Raw genomic sequence first — 17,913 nt, forward strand, 5'->3', positions numbered from 1 at the left:
CTTGGCCATCCCTCCCCTAGAAAATGAATTTAGGGTGTTTTTTCCCCCAATATTTTTGCTGGTATAAAAAATAAAATGTTTCATGAAACTGGACAAAAGACCAAATCCTTCACAACAATAAAGAGCTTTTCTAATTACCTGGAAGAGGAGGGGTCTGCTTTTCAGCTCTTTCCTGCAAAGGTTCTTCCACTGTTCTCGAGAGGGTTGCACTATTTGTATTTTTCACAGGTGTAGATAAAGCACCAGGCTTTGACACTCTTTCATCTTCTTTACTCCGCGTGCTGTATTTAAAAAATAAATAAAAAATAAATCAGTATGTCTTATGGCCATGGGATGCTACTGGAAAGTAAAGGCTCTGTTAAACCCCCAAAGTTGTGTGCCCATTTGTAGTCATTTGTGGGTGGGTTATGGCCACTTTCTGGAAACCCAGCCCTAAAATGAAGATCTTTGAATAAATATTGGGGAGGAATCCTCATAAAATCAGAAGATCCTGAGTATGGTCATCTAACAGCTTGCTTGGTTATGTGTAACAAGCATATTTGTTATACGCTCCAAATACCAGGCACATGTATGGCACTGTGCCCACCAAACAATTGCATGATTTTCTAATGTAAATTTTAATGCAAATTTTAGAATGAGCAGTCAGGGATAACACAGCTTGTTGGACATCCATCTCCCTTGGTATATGAACAATGAATCCTGAAAGAGGTGCAAATAAGGTTTGATTGACAGTAGATTTGACTAAGGGCTCATTCAGACGGCCGTATGCTGTCCGCAAAAATACTGATAGCTATCCGTTTTTTTGCGGATCCGCAAAAAAAATGAAACATGTCCTATACTTGTCCGTGAAAATCAGGACATGGCCCCATTGAAGTCTATGGGTCCGCAAAAATACTGAATGCTATCCGTTTTTTTGCGGATCCGCAAAAAAACGGATAGCATTCAGTATTTTTGCGGACAGCATACGGCCGTCTGAATGAGCCCTTACATGTATAAATGAAAAGATTTCTAAAAAAATTAGACTGATCTTTTTTTCATACGAAGCTACTCAATTTCTTGCACAGAAAAAATAGGCAGCAGTGTCTGATAACAACCTGAACCAAGCCTATTATACTTTTACAAATGTATTGTACTACGCAGTTGATAGATAGTTCAGAAGTATAACCAACAGTCTACTACGAAACTGGTAATAAAAGAAAATCACTGCCTTTCATTCCACTGTGACAGAGCTGCCAATCAGCTGCTTCATTGTTCTTGTCAATGGTAAACGCTGTCACATGTAATACAAGGGTTGCAATGCCATAAATCTGGAAAGACCGCTTGTAACAGAGTGTACTTTATTAACTATAATTACAGGAAGCATGTTCCAGAAAAGATAACAACAATTTTTAGTCAGTCAAAGTCAACAGGGAACAAGCCTGTCCGGAAAGATAAAGCAAGCATAATTTCTATCCATAGGTGTAGCACAGAATGATACAATAGGCTGGCAAATGAACACTCCTGAAGACCTTAAAACCACTTATGTGAAAAATAAAAGCAAGCAGAGCTGACCACATGAAAACGGATCTGGATGTCCACAAGATTAAAGCAGCACTCCAATCATCAGTAATTTATTAAGCAGTGTCATGCTTTGCTGCATCCATACATTTTGGGCCCTAGCTGTGTGATGCGGCTAACTGTCCAGAGCTTGCTCTCCTGTGTAAGGCAAGTCTCACTTGTGTGGCTGACTTCCTGTGAACTACAGGATTGCATCATCGCCTATAAAATTTCCAGACACTTCCCCCATCCTTGTTACTCTGTATGTCCCCCCAGGTATAGAGATTTCAATGTCTGCCTATACTATCCATGTGCATAATCTCATGTGTACTTTATGTGATGCAGACTCACACTGCTCTCTCCTGCCTCCGGCTTGTAAAAGTTGACAGAGGGAAACCTATGACAAGCAGGATATAAGGGCAGGCTGAAACTACATCATATAAGATGCACAGAGACTCAGCAGAGTAAGTTAGGTGACGGTCCCTGTCCCTAGTACTTGCTGCACAAAGATGGGACTCAGATCAGAGAACGTACAGTGTGATGAGACTCTGCTCATTCTGCCTCATTAAGAGCCAGCGGTCTGTATTAGGGAACTATATGGGGGCGACAAGGAGCCATTCTACCTCATTCTTTAATACTAGCCTCTGTTACAGTATATAGGCAGCCAAAACATTGCTGGAGTGCTTCTTTAAATTTTTAACAGCTTTATGGCAAAACAATAGACACTCTTTCAATAATTAAAGTGGTTCTAGAGTTCAAACTTGATGCTGAAAACACAGCTCTATTTGGATACTTCATGAAAAGCCACTTAATACCCAATCAACTTGCGTTCATATATCGTAAGAGAATAAAACATAACCCTTCTCTGCATAAAGAAAATAGATGTGTAAATATATATTTTTTTAAAACTAGGAGAACAAAGCGAGATGCCACTACCTGCTGTTGCTGTGCTGTTGTGGAGAATGTCTGGAATGGTCTGAAGGCTCCGATCTCTGGTCAGGAGACCGTGAACGGCTACGGCGCGGTCGGTCATGTGAACGGTTGGAATGGTCTGATGTCAGCGACTGGATTTCTGAAATGTCTGTTGAACAAACACAAAATAGTTTTTCATTAAATTAATAAAAGATATATCAAATTTTCACTACTGTCTAAATATAGTGTAATGTATTTAGAAACGGCAAAATACTGATTTGCGGTAAGTAAAAAATTGTTTTGTTATGTTGTGGCTGTGTACTAAAATAAAATAAAAAATATTAATAAATACAAGTATCCATCGTTCTGCACTCAGTCCTCCTTAGGGCTCATTCAGACGGCCGTATGCTGTCCGCAAAAATACTGAATGCTATCCGTTTTTTTTGCGGATCCGCAAAAAAAATGAAACATGTCCTATACTTGTCCGTGAAAATCAGGACATGGCCCCATTGAAGTCTATGGGTCCGCAAAAATACTGAATGCTATCCGTTTTTTTGCAGATCCGTTTTTTTGCGGATCCGCAAAAAAACGGATAGCATTCAGTATTTTTGCAGACAGCATACGGCCGTCTGAATGAGCCCTTAAGGAGATTAAAAACTGAATTTTAAAAATGTCTGCAAGTTTATTGAAAAGGAAAACCTAAAATTTTGCATGGACACAAGTTTTCAGACCCTTTGCTATGATGCTTTAACTTTAGCTCTGGGGGGCCTCCCTTTTCTCTTCATCATCTTTGAGATATTTCTAAACCATAATTGGAGTCCATGTGGTAAATTCAGTTGACAGTTCAGGACATGATTTGGAAAGATCCACCACTGTCTATATAAGGTCCCACAGCTGACAATGCAAATCAGAGCAAAAACCAAGCCATGAGGAGGAAAGAACTGCCTGTAGAGATCAGAGACAGGATTGTGTGGAGGCACAGATCTGGAGAAGGGTACAAAAATGTCTGCTGCCCTGAACGTTTCCAAGAGCACAGATGCCTCCAAAATTCTTAAATGAAAGAAGATTGGAACAACCAGTTCCTAGAGCTGGCCGCCCTCCAAACTAAGTAATCGGGGAAGAAAGGTGACCAAAAACCCAATGCTCACTCTGGCTGAGCTCCAAATATCCTGTGTGCAGATCGAAGAAACTTCCAGAAGGTCAACCATCACCACAGGACTCCACCAATAGGGCTTTAGGGCAGAATGGCCAGTAAGAAGCCTCTCCTCAGTAAGACACATGAAAGTTTGCAAACAAATAAAAAACAAAAAAAACACACATCTGAAAAGGACTCTCAGGCCTCTTGCACACGACCGTATGCCCTCGGAGATATACGGTCCGTGAGCGGGCCATATGTCCCGGAGTGGCATTGATCGTGTGCACGGGAGCGCACAGCATCAAAGATTACAATGATGCTGTGGATGTCGGGCTGCCCGGGGGACTATTGTCCCACACTCATAAGATCATATGAGTGCGGGACAATAGTCCCGCGGGCAGCCCGACGTCCAAAGCATCATTGTAATCTATGATGCTGTGTGCTCCCAATCAATGCCGCTCTGGGACATATGGCCTGCTCACGGATCGTATATCTCGGAGGGCATACAGTCGTGTGCAAGTGACCTCAGACTGAGAACCAAGATTCTGTGGTCTGATAAAACCATGACTGAACTTTCTGGCCTCCATTCTAAACATGTCTGGAAGAAACCATGCACTGCCCAATACCATCCCTACAGTGAAGCATGGTGGTCAAGGCATGAATGCGTGGGGCGATTTTCAGCAGCTGGGACAGCAAGACAGGTCAGAGTTGAGGGAAAGCTGAATGGAGAAAAGTACAAAGATATTATTAATAAAAACCTGATCTGGAGAACTCTGGACCTCAGACTGGGCCATAAGGTTTACTTTCCAAGACAATGACCCTAAGCACACAGGCAAGACAGCATAGGAGTGGCTTAGGGAAAACTCTGGAATGCCTTGAGTGGCCCAGTCAGAGCCCTGACATGAACTGTATCGAACATCTCTGGAGAGACCTCAAAATGGCTGTCTGATGGTTCCCATCCAACCTGACAGAACCGGAGAGGATCTGCAGAGAACAATAGCAAAACAATCCCCAAATCCAGGTGTGCAAACCTTGTGTCATCATACCCAAGACTTCAACTAAGTCCTGGTCTGAATACTTATGTCAATGCAAGATTTTAGTTTTTCCTTTTCAGTAAATTAGCAAAGATTTCTAACATTTTTATTCTCATTATGGGGTATTGAGTGCAGACTGATGGGGAAATTTTTCACATTATTTTCGCACAAGGCAACAACAATCAAATGTAAAAAAAAAAAAATAGTACATAGGTATCGTCACCAATTGCAGGCTCTAATCATCTGCCTAGCAAAAAGGAATTCACAGCAATCTGTTATGATTAAAGGAGATCGGTGGGGGTCTGACACCCCAATTGATCAGCTGTTTTCAGCAGCAGGGAACAAAACAGTGGGTGAAGCCTGAAGCAGAATCCTCCGTCCTGGCATACTGTATCTCAGCACTCATTCACTTGGCAGCTCTGTCCACTTTGTTCTTTCTGGCACTGGACGAAAACCGCTGATTGGTGGCAGAACCCCTTCAGCAGATACCAACAGCACGGGACTGAACAGCACATAGATACTAGGGATCGACAGATTATCGGTTTTACCGATATTATCGGCCGATATTCAGGATTTTGACAGTTATCGGTATCGGCATCTATTTTGCCGATATTCCGATAACGTATGGGGAACACAGATCGCGCTGCTGACAGCACTCTCCGTGTTCCCTCAGCAGCACAGGGGAGAAGGAAGCCGTGTCTCCCTCCCCCTGTGCTGCTGCTGCCGCCAATGAGAGGAGGGAGGAAAATAGAAGGGGAGGGGTTATGGCCACTGCGCCACCAATGAAGATAAGCCTCTCATTCATTCATATACAGGAGGCGGGAGCTGGCTGCAGAATCACATAGCCGGCTCCCGACCTCTATGACAAGTAGCTGCGATCTGCGGTAGTTAACCCCTCAGGTGCCGCGGATCGCAGCTACCGCTCATAGAGGTCGGGAGTCAGCTATGTGATTCTGCAGCCAGCTCCCGCCTCCTGTATATAAATTAATGAGAGATTTCTCTTCATTGGTGGCGCAGTGTGCCCCCCCAAGCCCCCCAGTATTAATCATTGGTGGCGCAGTGCGCCCCCCACCCAAGCCTCCCCCCCAGTATTAATCATTGGTGGCAGTGGCCACAGGATCCCCTCTCCCCTGCTCCTCCGATCGGAGCCCCAGCAGTGTAATCCTGGGGCTCCAATCGGTTACCATGGCAGCCAGGACGCTACTGAAGCCCTGGCTGCCATGATAAGCTCCATGCTGCTGTGTGCACAAAGCACAGAGCAGCAGGGACAGTGTGAGCTCCTATTCACCCTGATAGAGATCTATCAGGGTGAATAGGACAAGGGTTCTAGTCCCTAAGGTGGCTAAAAGTTATTTAAAAAAAAACAAAAAAAAAAACACCAAAATATTAAGTATAAATGAAAAATAAAGATTTACAAAAAAAACTACACGTTAACAATAAACATATTAATTTTCAGCAGATTTGTGTAGGATTTTTTTTTTTTTCAAAAATAAAAATTCCCAGAATATCGGTATAAATTATCGGCTATCGGCCTGAAAATTCATAAATTATCGGTATCAGCCCTAAAAAAAAATCTATATCGGTCGATCCCTAATAGATACGCAAGGCTGAGTTTACACATAGCAGCCGCATAAAGTTTTTTGCAGCAATCGTGGAAAACTGTAGCAAAAAAAAAACATATTACGGCTGCAACGTTTAAACCCAGCCTATTACATCTCTGCAAACTAGGCTAACCAAGCTTGATAAACCTTAAAAAAAAAAGCTGCTATCCAAAATGTAATGTGCTGGAAACTGGCTATATTGTCACCACTTTTTTCTTCTATAGTCTTGATAAAGGAGACCCACTGTTTCTTTATCAAGATGATCATATATGTTAGGTCAGTGGTTGAGCGAATCAACTTCGGATGAAACATCCGAATTCGATTCGCATAAAACTTGTTCTAATACTGTACGGAGCAGGAGCTCTGTACAGTATTAGAATGTATTGGCTCCGATGAGAGGAATGTTATTGCTTCGCGAAGTCTCGAGACTTCGCGCAATAACTTCATAAATTAAAAAAACATTTCCCGAACTCGGGTTTGGTTCCAAGTGGTACCTTGGAACCAAACCAGAGTTCGGAAAATGTTTTTTTTACAGTACAAATTAATTTATGAAATTATTACCCGAAGTCTCGCAAGACTTCGCTAAGCAATAACTTCGGCTCATCGGAGCCAAAACATTCTAATACTGTACGGAGCTCCTGCTCCATACAGTAGTAGAACAAAGTTTTATGTGAATGAGTAGATCTTGATAATAGCCTATCGGGCTAATCACCTGCTGTCTTCTACACAGACAAAATAGCCTCTTCGTTAGGGTTTCATATAGCTTATACCAGTGATGGCTAACCTCCGACACTCCAGCTGTGGTGAAACTACGACTCCCAGCATGCTCATTTCATTTCTATGGCGTTCTGAGAACATCCAAGCAAGTGTGCATCTTGGGAGTTGTAGTTTTACCACAGCTGGAGTGCCGGAGGTTAGCAATCACAGGCTTATACAATTTTCTACTAAAAAGCTCATTTGGGAATGCTCATTCTAAACAAGTGTTACTGCCTAACGTGGGTCTCAAACACACTGGAGACCCATAGATGCTATGAAACAGCTCCCTACCAACATATACTATACAGTTGGTCACATGGCTCTTTGCCACACAGAAACTGAGCAATCCACTATTTGCAACAATAGGGTGATTGTAAAGCCTGCCATCAGATTCAGATGGTCTTAAAGAGGACCTTTCTCCACTCCTGACATGCCGGTTTTAATAGTTACATGCATTTCCCATGTAATATCAGTTCTGGAGCATCTATTCTTGTGTGTGTATTAGGGCTGCAGTAAACGATTATTTCTACGATTAATCGAGTACTCTAATAAGAAAAAAATAATTAATAGACTGTTTTCCTTTATAAAAACACATCAGACCCCCTGCCATCAGTTCCCAACACCCTTCGTTCCACCCTGTGCGATCAGCCCAAGTGCATCAGTTCCCCTCAGTGCCATCAGCTGTCCCCACTCAGTGCCATCAAGTTGACATACTGCATGGGGCCACAAGGTGACATTATACTGTATGAAGCGGCTGGGGACAAGGTGACATTATACTATATGGGGAGGATTATACTGCATGGGGTGGCTGAGGCCAAGGAGACATTATACAGCATGGGGTGGGCCAAATGGTGACATTATACTGCAGGGGGCAACAATCCCCCCCCCCCCTCCACATTCCAATACAATATCTGTTCAGTGCCTGCATGGCATAAATAGCTGAGGGCTTGCTGGGCTCTGTAGTGCACTTAAGGCCACAGGTTGCTTCTTTAACATTAGCTTATTGTATGATGCAAACACAAAGCATCACCTACCTCAGGCAGTAACAGTGACAACCCCATGACAGCAGCTAGGGCCCACACAGCAGTCAGGGTGATGCTCTGCAGGTAGTCACCAGCCCAAGTAATGTACAGCAAGCCACACTAACCTAAACCCACCACACTGCCCGGCTGTGCCAAGCCCCGCCCCCAATTCGTTTATAGCCTATCAGCATTTGTCTTACCACTAACTAATCAGCGGGCCTGTTATGGCTGCTCTCACATGAGGTGTATATGAGAGAAGCACTGGGATTGGCTGGGAGCAGCTGCCTGAAGGATTGTCATACTGGTATGGAGAGTGCCGACTCCTAAAATCGCTTCACTTCCGCTCCGTGGTCACGTGACACAAACGAATCCTCGATGAAAAAAATTTGTATCAAGGATTTTTGTGTGTCAAATTACTCAATTTAATCGAGTACTCGTTGCAGCCCTATTGTGTATGTTGTGCCATTCCATATTTCTACTAGAAGTTATGAATTCATTGCTATTAGCCTGCAGTAAGGGTACAGAGGGGCGGTGACCAGTTGGGGGGGTGTACCTTCACAGTCTGACTCTATCCAATCAGTGCTGCCATTTTCAGACTGTGCAGGTACACCCCCCAACTGGTTACCACCCAATTAATTCATAACTTCTAGTAGAAATAAAAAAGGAATGGCACAACATAGAGCCATAAGAATAGAAGCTCCAGAATTATTACATGGTGTATGCATGAAGCTATTATAACAGGCATGTCAGGAGAGGCGACAGGTCCTCTCTAAGGACCAAATATCCCCATAATGTGCTTAGTTGATGGCCACTACTATTTCAGAAGCAATGTTGCCACAAAGACCACCAGCAGCATTGCCTGAGCATTAACCTAATTAAGGCAGACAGCAAACACACAACAAAAAGTACATTACTGTCCGCTTTTCCACCATACCGTCTCTCTCTGAAGCATTTGCAGAATGAAGGCTGTCATCTAGATCAGGAACATTCAGTAGAGTTGCTCGCTCATCCCTTTGAACAACCATTTTTAATTTACCCTTTGACCTTTCTATCAATGTTTTTGCATCAGACAAAGACATGTTTTCGGTGACAGTGCCATTAATCTGGAAAATAACAGTCAAGGGATTAGTGATCATTCATGCTTACCAAGTTAACAAAGAGTTGAGGCATTTATGGTCTGTACAAATCCTGCAAGCAAAGCATGATCTCTGACGACTTGCTGGCACCTACTGTAGACCGACTTTCGGAACATTATTTCTCAGCTCTGTTAGGCCCTTTTCACATGGTCAGTATTTTTGCATCACCATTTGTAAACCAAAACCAGGAGTGGGTCCAAAAAACAGAAGAGGCGCAAATATTTCTATTACATCTTTCTCCTGGTTTAGGTTTACAAATACTGACCGTGTAAAATAGGCTAAATTGGGTCGCTCTGAGTAATACTGAAGCATCTCAGACAGCTTCTACTTGTGGTATAAATGGAGCACATGCAGAAATAGACAACAATAATATGTGCTATTTTACCACTGAAGTTTATCCTTGGGTATTTGGGGGGGGGCGAAGGGGGAGAAAAACGCAAACACACACAAAAAAAAACAAGAAAAAAAAACACAATGCTCCCCTCTTTAGTCCAAATCACTGGCCCTTAGTGGTCACCTACCTCACCAGGCACCACAGATGAAGCAGTGACTAGCGAGAGACCACCAGAGCATCTACGCTGGATCGGCTGGGAATTAAAGAGGCGAGTACATTTGCTGCCTAATTTTTCCGCACCGATTGACAATTGTTAATGCACATAAAAAAATTAAATAAGGTTTCTGTCTCTTATATTAGCAAAGAGTGAAAAATTAACTTAAAATATAGGCTACTTTCACACTAGCGGCAGGACGGATCCGTCCCAATTGACTATAATGGGGACGGGGGACGGGGACTGAAAGTACTGCATGTCCGACTTTTTATTCCGCCGGCCTCTCACCACGCACTGCCGTGCAGCGCCGGAGCTCCGCCCCCATTATAGTCCATGGGGACGGAGCGGCAGTCCGGCGAAATAGCGGCAGGACGGATCCGACAGGGTGAACAGCCTGTCAGATCCGTCCTGCCGCTAGTGTGAAAGCACCCATACTTTCAGTTTTTTAGAAAAGAAGGGTCTCTCCTACTGGCAGCAGCAAGTTTGAGGAAAAAGGGGATTAGTGCCCTGTAGCCAGAAAACAACAGGAACCTCTGTAGTTTCTCTGAAGTAAAGGCTATGCGCACAGGTGTCAGATCTTCCTATTTCAAATCCAACACATTATACTACTAAAATAAGGGAGAAATCGGTGGCATACACTTCAGACGTGCTGCAGCAGTGAGGCAGATTCACATTAGGATTAGCCCCATTTTCCCTCAAAGCTAATCTTCAGCATTCCCATCCAAAATTAGTAGCATGATAATTATTTTCTCAGTAGAACTTTTTTTTCACAGAGCGAAACTGTTTTCAGACACATTTTGGTGCAAAATCCATACAAACTTTGATGTGTGTGAACATAGGCTAAAGCAGTCAAAGTTAAGGGGATTTTACAATTCTTTTCTTTAAACGATAAAACATATCTGAATAACACAATTTTAAACTTACCGTCCTGAACTCCCTATGTTTCTGATTCTCCCTACCATTGTAGCCACAACATAATATTTTGGCCAGTGGCCGCTGCAGCCAATGACTGGGCCCTGTAGTATACAAGACCACTGAGGTCAGTGATTGGCTGCAGTATATGGTCACATCACTGCTGCAGACAGGAAAACAAAGGCTGGAGGGGAGGACTGAATGGAATTGGGGAGGGGGGCGTTTCGGGATGGCAAATATATGTTTTTTTATTAATATTATTATTAATATTCTGATAGGTTCCCCTCATTTAAAATAAATGAATAGGAAAATCCCTTTAATTCTTGAAACACTACATGCTTGACCCAGATTAACATGCAGAAATCAATGAACTCATAACCACTGGCTAAAATTTGGGCACTGGGTCAAAATGCTGCTCCATAGGGGAACATTCTAATGTATGAAGAGCAAACTCTCCAAATTGTTTGCAGGCCATAAATGAACAGGAAATAATCACAAGAGAAAAATTATTCTATGCTATAGAGTGATCTGTAGCTTCACAAATCTTAGGCACTGATGGAGGCAGGACACCAAAGCCCCAGCTCAGCAGTTTTATCCCTACATTCTTCATCTATGAATAAGAAGGGTCCAGAATCCAGCAACTGAGAAATGTAAACTCAGCAAGTGTTATTGATCAGCCTCCCCATGAAGCGTTGATAAAGTGTCACTGCTAGAATGAGGAAAGAAAGATGGCCAATAATCCAAAACTACAATACAAGCAGAAAAGGTGCTCTTCCATTTAGCAGATGGAATCACTGCATTATTTCAGACGGCTATCTTTTAGCTCAGAATGTTCAGATGAAACCTGAAACCATCAGGATAATGTTTTTTTCCGCCAAAAGACTACGACACAGAGCTGTAAAATCAATATAAAGCAAAGAGCAGACCACGGTGTGCATCGAAACCAACATGACTATCAGGTCCGGCAGTTCAAACCCTCATTTGTTGTTTAACCTGCTAACAAAGTGCGCAGTGTAACAATAATATTGTCAACCTCAAAGGCTGGATTTTTTTTTGGACACTATGTACTTCTTTGCAAAGAATCAGGCTGGGTTCACACCTGAGCGTTTTACAGCGCGTTCAAACGCGCTGTAAAACGCTCAACAGGCAAAAACCAATGTTTCCCTATGGGCATGGTTCTCACCTGAGCGTTTTACAGCGCGTACGAACGCGCTGTAAAACGCCCTACGCCCCAAGAAGTACAGGAGCTTCTTTGGGGCGTATTGTGGCAGTTTTTCATTGCATTAATCACACAAACGCGCGTACTACGCGCGTTTCCAAGATATAAAAACGCCCGATAAAAACGTCTGTAAAAAGCGCTTATCTTATGAACCCAGCGTCATGCTAAAAAGTCGCTGCTTATTGCACGGCGTCAAAGATGCCCACCACTGCCTAGGCCGAGAGGGGTGTACAGCCAATGAAAGAACAAGCAGTCCCCACCACCTCAGGGGCCGGATCCAACTGCTATACATCATGTCTGCAGTCTTCCCATGCCACCACGCTAGACCGCCGACTGTGGGGGCAGGACCACAACACAAGAAAGGTACAGGAGTTGGTACACTGAAGAAGCTGCAGGCAATGCATGGCATAAGACAAGGGACTGCACTTGGGTGGCAGGAGTAGACAAGGGTCAGGCAGATGGGGAACAGGTGTGCGAGACAGCACACATACAGACTAGCGTCACCGTGCAGAAGGACGAGTAGAAAGAGCAGTGAACTTGACAGCAATGAAGGCAGCTAGCTCTTGTCCCATGACTACACTATGTACAGGAGAATCACCTAAAAGAACCACCTTTCTGACATTTTGTTTTTCCCTGGTGACAAAACTAAGGTGGGTCTCATTGTCCAAAAATACGGTATATTTTCATATACGACTAGACAAGGTTAACTCATTAACCCACTATTAAAACGCACTAAATTTCTTTGAAAAAAAACTTTCAGAAGGTGCACCATGACAAATAACAGGAGAGAAGCCAGCTGACCAACACAAGAAAGCGTATGGGGCAAAAAAATAAAAAGAATGGTTTAGAATACAATCAAGGACAAGAATGCAGAAAATAACATCTTCATGTTTGTTTCCGCTTTCTGGATCGGATGCGGACCCATACATTTCAATGAGGTCACAAAAGATGTGGACAGCACACCATGTGCTGTCCACATCTATATTTCCATTCCACGGCCCCACAAAAAATAAAACTAAAAATGGAACATGTCTCATTCTTGTCCGTTTTGCAGACAAGAATAGGAATTTCTAAAAAAAAAAAAAAAAAAAAAGGGAGGGGCGTGCTGATCTGCAAAATGCTGAACACACACGGCCACTATCCGTGTTTTGGGGACTGCAAAACAGATACGATCGTGTGAATGCCCCCTTACTTTGATCTATAAAAGATTAAATCAATTCCTCATGTGGACCATAAACAAGTGAAATATACAGATGTAAGACGCACATCTAACATTCCCTGAATACAAGTACATAAAAAAAAACATACAGATGCATGTAGATGTTAGAACGTACCTTAAGCACAACGTCTCCTTCCTGAATATTTCCATCTCTCGCAGCCAGGCTATCTTGAGAGATTTCTTTTACAAAAATGTGGCTGGCTAATCTCAAACCATATTCTGCAAGACAATTACAGATTGGTTGCAAGCACATCATCAGATGACAGCCACATAATAAAAGTCAGTTTGCACACTATGAAGCAAAAGTGGCATGTGCAAAATGAAATACAACAATTTAAAAGCCACCGTGGATGTAAAGATATAGGAAGTTCCATTGGATTTAATGGCAGCAACAAACCTTCATTTTTTCTAGATTTCACCAAGGTCACTTTGGTAGGTTTTGGAGGTTGACTGGAAGCTATGGATCTTCTGTCTGATCGGGGCGACAAACTTCTCTCTCGACTGGCACTTCTGTCCCTCACCCAGCTCTTTTCACTCCTCGTTCTGGCACCAGGACCACTATGGGCATTTCTCTGGTCAGGCACATCTTCCTCATTGCTGTCCTCCTCATTCTCAGATACAGGATCTGGATCAGGACGAGCTACTGGAAGCTGCACTTTTTTCTTCCGCCGTATAGTCTGTTAGAAATAAAAAAGTGACACATTTAGAAGAAAAAAAAAACAATGCATAACCAACAGGAATCAAACAAAACCATATTCTTATTAATATGCTGCCAAAGGTTAGATAGAACAAAACTTAGTAGAATTTATGATTTACCTTATTGTCAATGATTTTCAAACTAGATCTATATTACTGACATCTCTGCATTTTAATCTGCGCAGAGTTCAAAACAATCAGAGCAATAAAATACAAATCAAAGAAAATGTAAGTGCTTAGAAATACTACTATACAAAGCTTCTCATTAAATTTAACACAAACAGATTTTATACATAAAGCGGACTTACAATTTTGGCATTTTTACCACTCTTCCTTAACTGCTGAACTGCAAAAGCGTGTTCAACGTTATCCATGGAGACCCCATTGACCATTGCAACCCGGTCATTTTCACTGCAAAAGAGAAATAAAATTAATTCTGATGCTCTTTACAAGAAACCTGAAAGCAGCATGCTGAGAAGTGGAGACCCAAATGCTAGTAACGACGACGAGATGGTATAAGTTAGTCCTGAGGAATATTTTACGTCCCACAGACAAAGGAAATGGGTAATGATGTCCATCCAATATCTCCAAATTAAGCACTTTATGGGTACTTTGGAAACCTGACTCTCCCAGGCTTATTTCAATTCTCAATTATTGTCTATACCAGGTCTCCGACCATTACTGCATATGGGTGAGTGGATGACCCTTGGCTCCTTACTCGCCAATGCTCAATGGCTCCAGATTTAGGAAAGCACTGCTAGTAGCTCTACAAAAGCATTGATGTTAGAATCCTCCTATGAGGTCCTACTGTGATACCGTAGTACTTAGTACCAGTCCTTAATGCGGTGACGTCACTTTCATCAGTCACATGGCCAAGGTGTAGCTTAGTCCTATTTAAGAGAATGAGGCCGAGCTGCAATGCCAAGCAAAGCGCTACGCTTGTTAAGCCGAAAAGGAGTCTGTGGTGTTCCTCAAACAGCTCAGGATAGGTCATCAATATCAGATCCTTGGGGTACCAACAACCTGGACCTTTGCAGATCTTGCCATATTGATGACCTATCCCGATGATAGGTCATCAATATCAGAATCTCGGAAAACTCTTTTAACTGTTATTTATCCTTCAGATGTGACCCAAACACTAAACTCCTCTTCTCTGTTCCTTGTCTTCCCTTGTTAGCGGACACATCATTTGGATGTTGGTTGGTCCTCCACTTATCGACCCTTTTTAACGAGCCAGCCAGGCTTAGTTGTATGAAGGACACCACTTAGGCTACTTTCACACTAGAGTCGGGATTCCGCTTGTGAGCTCCGTTTGAAGGGTCTCACAAGCGGCCCCGAACGCATCCGTCCAGTTACCAATGCATTCTGAGTGGATGCGGATCCGCTCAGAATGCATCAGTCTGGCAGCGTTCAGCCTCCGCTCCGCTCAGAAGGCGGACACCCGAACGCTGGCCGTGCGGAGGCAAACGGATCCGTCCAGACTTACAATATAAGTCAATGGGGACGGATCCATTTGAAGTTGACACAATATGGCTCAATTTTCAAACGGATCCGTCCCCCATTGACTTTCAATGTAAAGTCTGGACGGATCCGTCTGAAGCTACTTTCTCAATTTTTTCTACAATATAATGCAGACGGATCCGTTCTGAACGGATCCCAAGTCTGCATTATATGAGCGGATCCGTCTGGGCAGACCCCAGACGGATCCGCTCTGAACGCAAGTGTGAAAGTAGCCTTAGTCACATTACAGGAATTATCAATGTTATGCTTCTGTTATTATATCAAGCCATCCCATGGAGCAGCTTTAGCAGAGTCACCAGCTGCATGGTAAAATATGTATGCTTCTCAGAAGTAGACATATACTTTTATCTCCTAAACACCGCTCTGCAATTTAAAGGGGACCTGTCACCTGTACAGAGGGCAGCATAGTTTAGTGACCGACCCACTGATTTAAGTGCTCAGTAACCCCTGGGATGGCAGTCAGTACTGTTAGTGCGGAGAGCACGCCAGCCCCGGAAGAGAGAGGAGTCCGATGCTGCTTGCTGTCCCCTCCCTCCCCTGCCTTCAGACAACACAACTGGAGAGAGGAAAAAAAAAAAAAAAAAAAGTAGCAATCATCATCATCTGGTGGCAGGGGAGGGAGGGGTAGTATCCTCAAAGTACAGAATGCCATGACAGCAGTGACAGACGGCTGAAATCTGTTGTGTGGTAGTGCCCCTAATATCAATTTATCTCAACCAAGAGATATCGCTGTTATATCATTTCCTCAAATACCGTCATTTATCAACACTGCCTTATTCTAAAGTCATAGTCTACCAGTGCACCCTGAGGCAAATCTGTTTTGATGATATTTGGTTGCTGTAGGTTACGTCCTGCATTGGAGCCTTGTAATATAGGACACGCAAGCGTCATTTGTAAGAACAAGGGGTGTGGTTAGTGTCACATGACCCGATTATGTCACATCTCACTGCCCTAAGGCAGGAAGTAGGATTCAAGCATGGGGGATAAGAGAGAACTGCTAATGAGGTAAAATTTGGAGGGGGGAAAAAAAATAATCTGAGGTATGGGAACTGGAGTAATTGATGAAAATAAACATTAGAGTGAAATGTTTATGGCACAACCACCTTTGTTAAAAGCTGGACAATCCCTTTATGCATTCTAGTTGGGCTCACAACAGCCTAGGTGTTGTTAACGTATCAAAATATCTTAGGTCTCATGCACACGGTATCGCTGTCCACAAAACACAATTCGCAAAACACGGACGTCTTCCGTTTGCAATCCACATTGTTCTCAGTCCCATTTATAGAAATGACTTCATGTCTTTTTGGGTGTGAACCCATAGAAATGAAGCAAAAAAATGCAGATCAGACACTATGGTCGTGTACATTTCACACTGGTCTGGCTGGCTAAACAAGGTGCAAGTCGGACTCTGTGTCCATACAAGCCAGTCTAGGAGCACCAAGGATTGCTGGTACTACCTACAAGAAGGCAATATACACCATCTAGAGGGGGGGACCGGCAACCTCTCGCACTCCACCTTTTTTGAAACTACAACTTCCAGAATCCTCCTTTCACATTTTTGGAAGTTACAAGAACAACTGAGCAAGTGTGTATGCTGGGAGTTGTAGTTTCACAGCAGCTGGAGTGCCAAAGGTTGCTAACCCCTGATCTAGAGCATGTCTGTCTCCTCTAGGATTGCACTGGGCATCAAACTTTTAATGCCCAATTGATACTTTTGCACCCGGATTGGTACGATACCAGGACTTTGTATTTTGTGAAATTAGGCTGCGCTACCGCACAGCGTAGTTTTTTTGTTTTGTTTTTAAACATGGCACGTGCCACGTTCTCATATGCCAGCAAGTTGGAGAAGGAGGCAGTCCCTCCCTTGCCACTGTGACGCAGCCATCACTGCCACCAAACCAATGAAAGGATTAAGGGGAGGGAGGGGTGTAAAGCTGCTGCTGGCCACCAATGAAGATTACTGGGGGGAGGCCACTGCGCCACCAATGAGAATAATTAACTCCTAAATACAAATGTGGGTGGCGGATGCCGGCTGTATCACACAGCGGTCACCCAGCCTTGATGACTGGGATCTCGCCAAACCCTGTCAATTATCCCTCAGGTGGCCACGATAGATAGTCCCCCCCAGTATTATCTTCATTGGTGGCGCAGTGGACTACAGCACCCCCACCCCTCCTCAGTATATTCATTGGTGGCAGTTCTGATAGGAGCCCCAGCACTGAAGCCCTGGCTGCCATGGTAATCTCCCTGCTGCTGTGTGTACTATGCAGAGGGCAGCAGGGGGAATGTAAAGTTCTATTTACCCTAATAGAGCTCTAGGGTGAATAGAAAAAGGGTTCTAGCCCCCTAAGTGTGGGAAGGGGGGGGGGGGGCACAATCGTTATTAAATAAAAAAGTTTAAAAAAAATAAAAAATGAAAAAAAAAATGATAACCACCAAAATATTAAAAGTTTAAAAGGGACACTGACAGGCCCAATAAGCATATTTAGGTATATATATGACAGTACAGGTCTTATCAAGTGTATTAAAATCATCTAAGTATCCCCCCTGTCCACCTTATAAATACCGAAAACTAAAGTTTTATAACCTGCTTGTCTCGTCTCCAATCTGCCCAAGGGGCGGCGTTTCATCTCAAAATGCGCCCAGCCAGCCGCTCCCAACTGCCG

At 43.4% G+C, this 17,913-nt stretch overlaps 1 protein-coding gene across 9 annotated transcripts in view; it reads right to left on the reverse strand.

Annotated features, from left to right (window-relative positions):
- Positions 1 to 17,913, reverse strand: part of TJP1 (tight junction protein 1) — a 247,209-nt gene that overhangs the window by 42,097 nt on the left and 187,199 nt on the right. For all 9 annotated transcript variants that reach the window (XM_040413852.1, XM_040413853.1, XM_040413851.1 and 6 more), the window contains 6 exons: positions 14,035 to 14,137; positions 13,428 to 13,707; positions 13,146 to 13,249; positions 8,931 to 9,099; positions 2,473 to 2,617; positions 139 to 281 (listed from right to left, as the gene is read on the reverse strand). In XM_040413852.1, coding sequence (XP_040269786.1) covers positions 139 to 281; positions 2,473 to 2,617; positions 8,931 to 9,099; positions 13,146 to 13,249; positions 13,428 to 13,707; positions 14,035 to 14,137 — 944 coding nt within the window. The remainder of the gene's footprint in view (positions 1 to 138; positions 282 to 2,472; positions 2,618 to 8,930; positions 9,100 to 13,145; positions 13,250 to 13,427; positions 13,708 to 14,034; positions 14,138 to 17,913) is intronic.

This window comes from Bufo bufo, chromosome 1 (assembly GCF_905171765.1).
Source record: "Bufo bufo chromosome 1, aBufBuf1.1, whole genome shotgun sequence".
In the NCBI taxonomy this organism is placed as follows: domain Eukaryota; kingdom Metazoa; phylum Chordata; class Amphibia; order Anura; family Bufonidae; genus Bufo; species Bufo bufo.